The 12,299-nt window shown below is 36.7% G+C and overlaps 1 protein-coding gene across 5 annotated transcripts in view; it reads left to right on the forward strand.

The window, feature by feature from the left end:
* VPS13D (vacuolar protein sorting 13 homolog D) overlaps window positions 1-12,299 on the forward strand; it is a 183,431-nt gene that overhangs the window by 52,919 nt on the left and 118,213 nt on the right. For 3 of the 5 annotated variants that reach the window (XM_026659907.2, XM_026659908.2, XM_024210588.2), the window contains exons 36-42: window positions 2,121-2,210; window positions 3,286-3,426; window positions 4,917-5,036; window positions 6,805-6,879; window positions 10,276-10,381; window positions 10,897-11,049; window positions 11,901-12,036. In XM_026659907.2, the coding sequence (XP_026515692.1) occupies window positions 2,121-2,210; window positions 3,286-3,426; window positions 4,917-5,036; window positions 6,805-6,879; window positions 10,276-10,381; window positions 10,897-11,049; window positions 11,901-12,036 (821 nt within the window). The remainder of the gene's footprint in view (window positions 1-2,120; window positions 2,211-3,285; window positions 3,427-4,916; window positions 5,037-6,804; window positions 6,880-10,275; window positions 10,382-10,896; window positions 11,050-11,900; window positions 12,037-12,299) is intronic. The other 2 variants (XM_026659909.2, XM_026659910.2) reach the window with 1 other exon arrangement.

The raw sequence follows: 12,299 nt of genomic DNA on the forward strand, positions 1-12,299 counted from the left end.
AGGGGGCAGGGCCCTCAGCAGCCCTGGGGCTCACTTCCGGTTTATGTCACATGTTCCAAAAAGCTCATGCTTCAGGGTTTCAGCTAGCCACTTGCAGGTATCAGGATGGGATTCCCCTCCCCCCAATATATTCTGTCCCTCTGAAGCATCAGGGATGGCCATATCTGGATATGTGATAATGGATGGGGTGGGCCAGGGCTCTGAGATGGCACTGAGCGTTTTCTCTGACAGGTTCTTGGCTGGCTGGTTCTTGCTCACATTCTCAGGGTCTAACTGATCGCCGTATGTGGGGTTGGGAAAGAATTTCCCCCCAGGTCAGATTGGCAATGACCTTGTTATATATATGCCTGCCTTTGCAGCATAGGGGCGCTGGTCACTTGCCAGGATTAACTGGATATATCTCACTTAATCATTTTCCTACTGCTGCTGTGGCCTGAGGCACTGGTGGCCATCAGTCTGTCCTATTCTGTGCCAGTGCAAATAATAGTCTAGTCTCCTATGGGTGCAATGCTTTGGTGTAATTTCAGTGGTTGAGTTTAGTGTGCGGGTTCTTGGGGGGTAGTGGTAGCTGCCTGTGATATAGAGAAGATCAGACTAGATGACCCAATGTTCCCTCCTGGCTTTAGTCTATGACTTGTGATTTCAAAATGCTTTCATTGTGATAGAATAGATTCTTTTTTCACTAAAGAGAGCCTACTTTTCTTTTATCAAAAGTAATCAGACTGGTTTAAGTATGGAGTTTTCTCCTGCATCCTTGCTATTTTTAATTTTATTTTACTGTGTACCCTTGGCTGTAAAATCTGACTCAAGGTTGTGGGAGGCTGTGTTCCATTAAGAAGTAGATAATTAAGCCTTTTATTAAGGAAGGAAGCTAAATAACTGTCTGTCTTGACCTCTGGCAAAAGTGACTCAAAGTGTGTTTTGCATAGATATCACACACAGGAAAAGAAAGGAACATTTCCTCTATTAAAGTAACCTATAATTATGTCTTTTGGCAGATTACCTTGCGGGGCTCATAACGTTTACTTTTTTTTTTTTTTTTGATCGCTGGTCCAGGACAAAGCTCGGGAAGTTTATTGGTCCTGGTAGTATTTGTACTAGTCTCTTGAAGTGTTTCTGTCTAGCTCTTGAAGTTTAAGAGGTATTGGACCTCAAAATTCGATCCTGCTGACTACGTTTTGTTGTTTCCCCCACCTCAATTGCAACAGGATTCCAGCACCAACTATCTTACAGGTTGCTAAAGATAGAGATGAATGGTTTACGCTACTTTAAATCTTGTATTCCTAGATACTTGCAGATAGTATTTAGTAATGGTGTTTAGTTTTAATAGCTATCAAGATACCAGCTGCTAACTTCATGTTAACCGAAATGTGAAGCAAAAAGATGGTAATCAGATGTACACTATTTTTTAAAAACTAGGATTGTTTTTGGGGCAATTTGTGAATGCTGCCAATCAGTGCACTTTCACAGTTTACCAGTTGTATGCAGCATTTATTTCTAGTCTTGTTCGTTCTCAAGATACTAAACTTTGGGACCATCCGTTAAGCCCTCAAAGTTAGCTGTGCTGTTTGGCACTGATTCAGAACCTGTGTTACAATACTGTAGTGGGTTTTGTTTTGGTGCCTTCTGCCATATTATATTTGGAGAAGTGACCCGTGTATTTTTTGTTTAATCTGACACAAAAAAAAAATTGCCAATCTGTGAAAATTTGAGGAGTCTCTTAATGATCTTCAGTGGAGCAGCCCGCTGTGTTAGAGTAGATGAAATATATCTGAGAAACTATGATAATCATGAGGGTTTTATTCTGGTACTGGGATGGAAGGCGGTGGTATCCGAGGCAGATTACAAGCTATGGGGCTGGGACTGTGTCCACCTTGGTTTGTACAGCATATAGCATAGTAGGGCCCTTGTCCTGATGTGGGCCCTTGGGTGCGGTAACACTATAATCCTTAATTATCTGTACATCACATTGTGTGATTTAAAGAAAATTGTCAAGTGTGTTGCTTTGTTTCTACTGTTCAGTATTTTTTATAAAATTCTTCATTGCTTAAGGCAACTTTAAATTAAGGACTCAGTCATATATTTTTCTTGTATTAGTACAATGTTTACTTTCGTTACAGGTTTGAATTTTCTCCAGCATGTGAGAGCCAGCCCTGAAGGCTATGCTCATTTTACACTCTCTGGAGATTATTATAACCGTGAGCTTTCGGGTAAATATAAAATGCATACATTGTTATAGGAGTTGGAAAGCAGTCTTGCATGCTTTAGCAGTGTGGAGTTCACTCAACGTAAATTTTACGTAAGGGGTGGGGAGGGCTTCTGTGTCAGCAAGTTGTCTGGAAGTGGAACAAAGGGGTTTCTTAAATACACCATGATGAAAAAGAAATGTATAGACACACTGTCAACATTAAAATCAAATATATTTTAAAAATCCTTACTTGTATTATTAATTACATCCTAAATAAATCTATTACTTGTTATTTTATACTCACTTTCCTTTTTGGTATTTCATTCTCTTGTTCCAGCCTACTTAACCTTTCTTATAATACAAGAACTCTAAAGAAGACATCCAATTAAATTTTAGATTTAACATATTTAGAGCTGATAAAAGGCAAATAGGATTAGACATTTATATGGACAATGAGAACATCAAAATTACTTTAGATAAGATTTTTTAAAAAGTATACAAACTCTCATAGCTCAGGGTATAAATCAACCACTAAGCGAGGGAGGAACAACTACATTTTATGCTAGTTTACAATGTTTCTACAATTTATATAAAAAACTCCAGAATTATTAAGTGTTGACAATGAAGATATCTTCAGGAATAATCTGTCAATGAAGAAGTAATTAGCTACATTAGCTAGACTGAGTAATTTCTTTCCTGGTTTTGGGATGTGTTTCATGATCTCTTGTAGTAGACATCAATTCACAGCCAAATTCTCTGCAATTGTGTAAAATTCTGCTTATTTATACAACGAGAGAATTTGATACTCCATCATGCCACTAATTAGTATTCATTTGGGGCTGTAGTTTCTTCTAAGACCTGCCACGACTAGATAAGAATATCAGGATATATTTGGCATGGTTCCTATTTGAACAACTTCATACGATCTGGAAATTTGCTTGACTGTTGAATATAAAAGTTCATCTTGAACAGTGTTTGAAAGTAGGAGGCCTTTTCACCAAGGTTGTCTTTACTGGACACTTATGTATGTAAACAGCTTTCCAACATGAACTTAAGATGTTTGTCTAATGGAGGTAACATTTCCTGTGTTCTCTCAGGCTGGGAGCCGTTTATTGAGCCATGGCCATGCTCAGTATCCTGGCAACAACAGGCAGCCAGCCGCCTCCACCCTTCCCGTCTGAAGCTGGAAGCAAAGGCTAAACATCGTCTGGATATCAATATTACCTCTGTGTTAACTGGTGTGTATGAGAACACTCGTAGAATATTATCCAGTATAGCACACGATACTGACATTAGACATTGCTAACTGAGTCCCATCAGTGTCCTCTGACATAAGCCTTGGTATAAGTTTCTTTAGATTCTTCAGGTTGTTGTTGTAGGCAAGTGCTGGTTCAGACATTCTATATTTTATCAGAGTTGGTAAAAGTGTGAAGAGTTTAATTACGTATTTTACAGCATAGTGGGCATGCTTACTTTGGCCATCTGAATTCTCTTAATACAGATGCTAGCAGTAATTTATCTTTAATGAAAAGCAGGCTTTCATTAAAAACTTCCCACGTTTCAAGAATTTAAAAATATTTTAGTACACTTATCAATTTTCAGCAAGTCGATTATATAATGATTACTCATTTAGTCCAGTAATGATATGTATCAATATTCTTATGGGAAGACTGAGTCATGAAGCTCTCACTTTTAATTCCACTTTAAAATCTCACAGTGACTCCTGGCCTAAGTAATAAAAAAAGCCTTGTTTCACCGTCACCTGACACTTGAGATATGGGTTCTCCTGGCCAAACAGAATGTTTGTCGTAGTCTTTTTCTGCATTGATAGTGGAGAGGTGGCTATTATACACTTTTCCTGTTCTGATCGAGGTTCCAGGTATCCATGGTACAGCAGTACAAGAGTAAACTACAAAGAACAAAACATCAACAGTTTGCATTTAGCTGTCCTTATTCATGATTTTATTGAGCCAGCTAAGGATCTTTGGTTTACTCTAGGCTTGATCGCAATGAGGAAGAAGGCTTATTGTCTCCTTCAAATGCCACCTCAGGGATACATGTATTTCTTAAATTGTCCTGCACCAAGTGGTGCTGGGAGAGCAGAGGGAGCCAATGTGGGGGGTGGGGTGGAGGACTGGAATCATCTTAGTCCACACTTTATTTTTTTCTGGGCACTCTATTAAAACTTGTGAGTGCCAGCAAACTGGTATGATTAATGTTACTTTGATTATTCTTCCCTGGGCATGTTTATATAATATGAAAGAGTGCCATAATCTTGTGTGGTACTTTCAAAACCATTACAAACTGTGCCTGAAGCTGATATAGTAAATAAGATGAATTTCCCCTTTAAATTGTGATATTACCCCCCAAGAACATTTTAAGAAAATAAATGGTAGGAATGTTATCAAAGTATCACAACAACAATCGTAGGAAGATAATATAAATAAGCTCAGTACATGAGTGTAGCTGAGGGTGCTTGTTTTGAGCAAACTGCTGTGATTTTGTGAGCTGTGACTTGAAATTAACCTATAAAAGTGGCCTATTGCGACTAGCAGCTAAAATAACTTTGAGATAAATTATTAGTCACTTAAATATGGAAGTGTAATTTTAGTCCTATGACTTTAACATCCATTTCATTTAGTTAGCTGGTACTTTATTCAACTGTCATCTCAACTGACATTTAGCATTTGTCCTTATTCTTATGACCTTTTTGTTTATATCCCTCTAGAACAGTACACGAGTACCAAGCAGTCATGGATGGCAGATTACTGTAAACAGGAGAAAATGGACACCGTCAAATCAGAAGATTGGATGGGATCTTCTGTGGACCCACCATCCTTCGGACAGAGTATGACTTCCGTTAATCATGTATTTCTTTATCTGGAAGTCCTGACATATGCAACCATTTCACTCATAACATTACAAGCTCAAAGTTTGGTGTTTTAAGGAATTCAGGGCAAGAAGAAGTTAGTTTCTGTTGTACCGCAATAATCCCTCTAAGAGCGTTTTCTGTTTTAGGATGCTTGGCTTTGAATTAAGAATTGCACTGCTAATTTTACATCCTTATAGCTGTCAGATGCTCTCAGTGAATGGCAAACTATCTTATAACGCTATCATATAAAAGAACAAATAAGCTGAGTATAATGGTAGCAGAACATTCAACTCTGGGGAGGTTTTCTGCCTCATGTTGCTCAGTGCTCTTTTGCTTGCTATGGGGTAGTGTTAATGATCTCCAAAATAAGCTCACTTCAGTCTTCTTTGTACCAAGGCTTATTTCTCTGAGGCCATTGAGAACTGGAGAACTCTTTGCTGGACAACTGACTTGCTTCTAGTCGTCACATGACTTAATGTGATCTTTCTGAAGTTCTAGGAGTCTTAGCAGTTTTTCTAGTTTCTTTGGAGAATTCAGGTATTGTCTTGAGCTTCAGAAATGTCTCCTCCATTCAGTAAACATTTCATTGCCAAATAAGAGTTCTTTACACCTAAAATTTCTCTCCTCCTAGTGCGCCATGTTACTCTGTTTGTTTGGCTCTTACAGCTAAAAAAGAGAATAGGGAAATAAGAAGAAACAACAAAAAGCATCTATTTTGTATTTTTTTGGCTCCTCTTCCATAGGATTCTGAGATTATTTCAGGAGTCTGTTTTAAAGAGAAAAACGCTGGTCTGTCCCACTCACACTGGGCTGTACTAATTCACCTATGAGGTATCTTTTGCCCAAGAATATATTCCCCTCCTCAATGAACAGACCATAAAGTTTCAGAAAGTTCTGAAATCCTTGGACGATGTCAGTTCTGAGTTGCAGTCCTGCAAGGCAAATGGTTAGTTTGGCAGTCCAAATGCCACTTAATTGCTATACAGTCAGATCCTGCAGAAACATGACTTTTCAAAACAAGACCTCTCCTGGTATAATAAAGGAAATACAGGCCTCTTTTGTTTTATTGATGTTTTTCTTGGTATTGTAGCAAATTTAATCCTGGGACTTTTTCTGTATCAGTGTCAGCTTTCACAGTGAAACTGTAATAGCAATGGTCTTCCCAGCACAAAGAGCCAATGAATTTAATATCCCAGCAGGGTTTACAGTGTTGTTACACTAACTGTAATTTGGCCTGACTGTATTAGTTTTACTTAACAGTATGCATTGAGCATGAATAATAAAATATCCCCATCAAAGAGAAAATATGATCCTCATGATCTGTGATTTGTTTCTTTAAATCAGTTGAGAAATAAACATTAACGCTTTCCCTGATTTAACTCCATGTCTCTCAGATCAGCCAGGAGATATTAAGGTTAACCAGTTTAACAACTGAATTTGAAGGAAACTGTGTTAAACCTGGCTAAACATTTTGCTTTGAATATTCACCTTAATTCTAAGAGAGCATTGCATGTGGGTGTTCTTGACTTGCTCTTCTCCCCCATGTGGCAGTTGGAACTTTTTTCCAGAAGGAATAGAAATTCTCAAATTCTAGTTTAGCATTAGGAAATGGATAGTGCCCATTTACTGATTGATGCCAACAGTCTGTGTAACTCTCCTTATTCTTGTATGCATAATAGAGAAGCATCTGCCTGTATATCTGCATTTTTCCTTACCTGCTAACTTTGTCTTTCCTGTCTGCCAGGCCTTCCCCTTGTCTACCTTAGAACTAGGAGTACAGCCAGTCTGACTAACCTAGAACATCAGATCTATACTAGAGGTACTGTACTGCAGAGAGAGAGAGAATGCTTTGTTTTTTCTAAGTAATGTCTTGTTCAACAAATACTGCACTGTATAAGTGACTTGCCTATAAATCAAGCCTCTAATTCCTATATATAAAAGGTAACAAGTACCATATATATATATGAGTTGTTCATCCCTGTCGTGCACCCTGTCTATCTCTCGTGTGTTTTCTGGGTCTGTCGGCAGGGAGGGAAGTTGAACAGCTAGTCCTATTGAGGAAGGCTATCTCCTTGAGGGAATGAAAGCGGAATCTTATCCTGCTCTGAGTCCATTTCCTAGGCATTAGGGTAGAAGTTTGGTAGAAATTCCTCAGTGTATAGACAAGTGCTGTAAATACTTACTTAAATACCAAGATCTGATAATCTGTTGAATACCCCTGCTGTATTCAGTGTATTAAAAATTAGGATGATTTGAAAAGCATATTTGTTTTCAGTGAGCATCAGAAAGTAAAATATTTTTAATAAATGAAATGTTAATTTATGTGCTATATGTTTAACGTCTACTGTCTTTTAAACAAAGTTTTCCTATTTAAAATAACAGGTTATTTTCAATTTGAGTCATTATGGAAAAGTAAATAACAAGTTTGACACAACTTTTTTACATGGGAAATGATTTAACAAATGGTTAGGGGGGAAAGCCTGAAATAAAACATTTGAAGTCTTTTTATATCGCACTTCATAAATGTTTTACTCTTGGTGCACAGATAATTCACAGAATCAAAAACAAGTTTAAAATATAAGAGCTATATGCGGATTTAATTTTTTGAAGAGTAATGTATTTTGCTTAGACCCTTTAATGAGTTTCTGTACTAAAATGATACGCACACAGATACATTCAGAGTATTGTATGTAAAAGTAAAAACCTTGCCCAAGTAAGAACTCCTGTGTTCATTCAAAATTTGATTACTGGAAGGCTAAATTACAGTATTTTATACTTTTACAATCGACTTTAATGAGAGTTGAAACAAAAGAAAATAACTTGTACAAAAAAATCCTTCTGATTTCATATATTTTTGAATCAGCAGCTTGAGAAGTTGCAATCTGTACAGCATGTTTTATTTTGAAAATCATCATACCATAAAATTATTGACACAATCCAAAAAAATTTTTTGTAATTGCTCTTGAAAATATAAATCAACAACTGATTAAGTGCCAGATTAAAAGTTTTTCCTCTGCTCTGTAATCCTATATAACTGGAGGCAACTATATTTTACTAAATCTAGCCCATTGTCAGAAAGATGATTGCGAATCTATGAATGGCAGAAGACAAAATTTTGATCTGGAAGAACTTGATCTTCCTGTTTTTGAAATTACTAAAAATTTTGCTATCAATTTCAGTGGAATCCCTATTAAGTCGTAACTGACGTTGTTAAGAATATAGACATCCTTTTTCATTCACTGTTTGGAATAAAGTTGAATCTGATGTTCAGTAACATATTAAAGAATGGACTGTTTTGGCAACTTGTTGGTATGTGTGTGAAGAAAGACATATTAAGATGCCGTATTATATTTAGTAGACCTAGACTGCTGTACAGTTTTTACTGTTGGTAGGCACTCCTGACCACTTTGTTCAGAAGCTTCATAATTATTCCTTAACTTTGCACTTTTTAAGTGCTTTTACATCTAATTCTACATACTTTCAAAATTTATATTGCCATAAGAACATATAAAAGTGTCAAAATAAATAAGATAATGTGTGTGTCAGGGTGACTATAAGCAAAGAACATGTATTTTATTTGTGTGAGTAAGCAGTTGAACAAACCATGCAGGATTAAACCCTTGGCAGTGATTGTATTACATCTCTTATCCACTAATAAATTCCTGTATTTCGTGGGACAGATTCTCAGTAGCTATAAATTGTCATAGCTTCATTAAAGTCATAGGAGCTATGACCACTTACACCTGCCGAGGATCTGCCCCAGTAGATATAGAAAACTAGAGACCTGCTTCAGGATACAAATAAGTCCTGCTGAACTCAGTAACTACTGCCTGTATGTCGTGGTGGGAGAATAAGTCCTCAGAATATGAGAAATACTGAATTATGGAAGTACCTGTATTTATATGGATTTTCATCTTAAAATAAAGGCAATGATTAATCATTAGAAACAATCATTTATATTTGAAAATAGATAAATGATTGTCAATTATTATAATATTTAATTTCTGTGTTGCCATTTCATGAGTCCGTTCACCGCCGGAGGGCAGTGAAAGGCAATAGTTAAAATATTGTGCTCTTTTTCTGACTTTCACATTTTAGAAAAATGTATGCTGAGCAATATATTAGGCTTCATTCTTTTATATTTTTTTAAAACCATTTTGTTCTAGTGATGTTTTCCTAATGATTAAATGTAGTGAGCAGCCACTTTTCTCCCCCCCCAAAAAAAAAAAAAAAAAAAATCTTTGAAGTTGACCATTTGTTTTTGTCAGTCAGAAGCAATATCCTGTTATGACAATAGCCTTAGTTGACAGAATGCAATGTAATAGGAAATAGCAGGGTAGAATCTGCTCTTGTTAATAAAACAGTCTTAACATACACACTCTTTATTACACGAAAAAGGTCAGCTATGATAGATGAACTTCATTATTCAATGTTTGTGTAGCCTTTAGTTCTACATTTTAACAGTTCCAGTTTTTTCTTTGGATGCATTCAGGTTGATTTTGTGTTTGTTTACTTTATGATCTAAAATGACCTTAAGCTGTACAGACAACATATTTCTGCCTTGCAGTCATTGTTAATGATTAATAATAACTTTTAAGTGGGTACTGGATGGCTCAGTGATCTGTAGTGAGTAATGCAGAGCTTTTCTTCTTTAGTTGATGGCTTAAATCCAACCCAGGGTAGTAGTAACTGTATGTGGTTACCATCTCATGAGTGTTTGGGCATATATGAAATATGTTGGAGATCTCAGTTCAGTTCCTAGTTGGACAGCTGTCAACATAATAATCACTGCCAGTGTGGAGATACTTGTTTGCCAGTCTTGGTAGAGGCACCAAAGAATGAATGAACATGGCGAATGAACTGACTTTTCATTTCTAGTGGGAGAGCCTCTGATCTGGGGCTGATGCAGATTGGTGAGACTGTGTGGGGAAAGCTTCCTTTGCTCACTGTATACCTGTTCTGTGAATATAGGACTTCAGTTTCCAGTGATGACAGTTTGACACAAGCATATATTGTGTGTGTGTGTGTGTGTGTGTGTGTGTGTGTGTGTAAAAATGCTTTTATATTTCTATTTTTTTCTCTTTCACTTTGTGCCAGTTTTGGTTCTCTAGACTTTCTGATTTATTATAACTGTGAAATCTCCACCAAGTTTTGTCAGTACCTAACATGTTTCTGTGAGATACATTTAATAAAGCCCTCTTTTATTCTTTTATAGCTGAAATGAAGACCCCAAAACGCAGACAGCCCTTTGTACCATTTGCATTGCGGAATCACACCGGATGCACTCTATGGTTTGCTACCCTAACTACTACCCCTACCCGGTAAAGAACTGTTATGGTCTCATTGTAACAATATTTGTCATGCCTTTCTGTGATGCAGGTGCTGTGGAAAAGGATAAGAAAGTAGATTTGTTTTCTGTTGATGTATCTTGCCATTCCTGGCAACATTTTTTTTTTTAATTCAAAATTTTTTAAAATAAAGCCAAGAGGAAGCATAGTGACATTTGCGATAAATTTAAAAAAAAAAATCACTTTTATTCATATTGGATCTAAATTTTTTAACACAAACTAAAATCTCTAATCATGATGACCCTTTAATCACTTTGAAGCATTCCCAAAGTTGCCAGTACAATGTTTGATTTTCTTTTTAAACCTTTTAAAGACCATCTCCGATAGACAGGTTTTTTTTTTTTTTTTGCAGAGCTGTTAGTTTTCTCTCATAAGACAGGTTTTACTATATTGTGATGCTAAGTTGTCTTTTCGTTCAGGAATATGTACAAATTAAGAACAAGAACTTATACCATAGAAGTTTTAGTCTGGTGTGATTCTGATTACAGTGCAGCGCTATCTCACAGTGGGAGTCCAGGTGTCGTTCCTGAGGAAAATGGAACATTTCTTGATGATGCACACAATGTCAGTGAGTGGCGAGAAGTTCTCACTAGTGAGGAGATTCCATTCGAATTTGAAGCCAGAGGGAAACTAAGACACAGGTGAAGGAGAAAACCATCAGTTTTCCTTTTGAATTTATTCACACATTCACAGGAACACACATTTATATACGCATTCACGGGAACATACTTTTTGGAATGCTGTCCAGTAGATTTTGTTTAATATTTGGCAATTTTTAATCTTTCCTTAATTTTTACATACTTGCAAATGTATAATATCTGTGGCTAAATTCTGCCATTAGACAAGCAACCTATTCACATGGATGTCAATGGGAGTTGTGTATAAATGATTTTTTTCATTTTAATTTTGTAAAAGTTGTACACTTCTACCCCTATATAACGCTGTCCTCGGGAGCCAAAAAATCTTACCACGTTATATCGGACTTGCTTTGATCTGCCGGAGTGCGCAGCCCTGCCCCCCCGGAGCACTGCTTTACTGCGTTCTATCCGAATTCATGTTATATCGGGTCGCGTTGTATCAGGGTAGAGGTGTATTTCCTGAGAAACTTGTGGGGAAAAAATTGTCCGTTTGCTTAACTCAATGTCTGCACACGCTGTAAAGAATACATGTTGGTTAGCAGTTGAATTTAAAACCAGAGGATACTAACAAATATTTAACAAGTTTATTTTTTGTTTTGCATGTAGTGCCATACGGGCTATAGTTTTATGTGTATAATTTGTATTAGCTGACCGTGGATAATTGCCTCTTAAATTAAAAGCACATTTTTAAATCCTTGGAATAGAAAACTATATTTTTACATTTGAATAGTCAAGAATTAATCTTCTCTTAATACAACAGATAAATCCAGACATATATTGGTTCTAATTATTGTCTTGGCTTTCCTTTGTGAGACGATGCCTTAATGATAATTTGACTTTATCTGAACTGACAGGCACACACACGATCTAAGAATTCATCAGCTGCAAGTGAGAGTAAATGGCTGGGAACAAGTCAGTCCGGTGTCGGTAGACAAAGTTGGAACCTTTTTCCGATATGCAGCACCTGACAAGAACACATCATCTTCTACTGTAAGTTCTGATTCTGAGTATATTTCAATGATATCGTTTCACAAAGTTTACTTGGGTAGTAATCTTCTCTTCAATTTTATTTCTAAAGCAGTGACTGTTCACTGATAGGACCTTCTTTCTCTTCAGTCAGCTCAAAATGAGTGTTTAGTGATCTTGGGTCAGTTACCAGCTGACAGTTTTACACATTGCAAAAATAACATACATTCGGTAGTTATCAAAGTTAGTCTGTGCTCAACAGAGCATCGAGGCTTAGAATGACAGAA

Source organism: Terrapene carolina, unplaced genomic scaffold, assembly GCF_002925995.2.
Source record: "Terrapene carolina triunguis isolate 2854851 unplaced genomic scaffold, T_m_triunguis-2.0 Scaffold714, whole genome shotgun sequence".
Lineage (NCBI taxonomy): Eukaryota > Metazoa > Chordata > Testudines > Emydidae > Terrapene > Terrapene triunguis.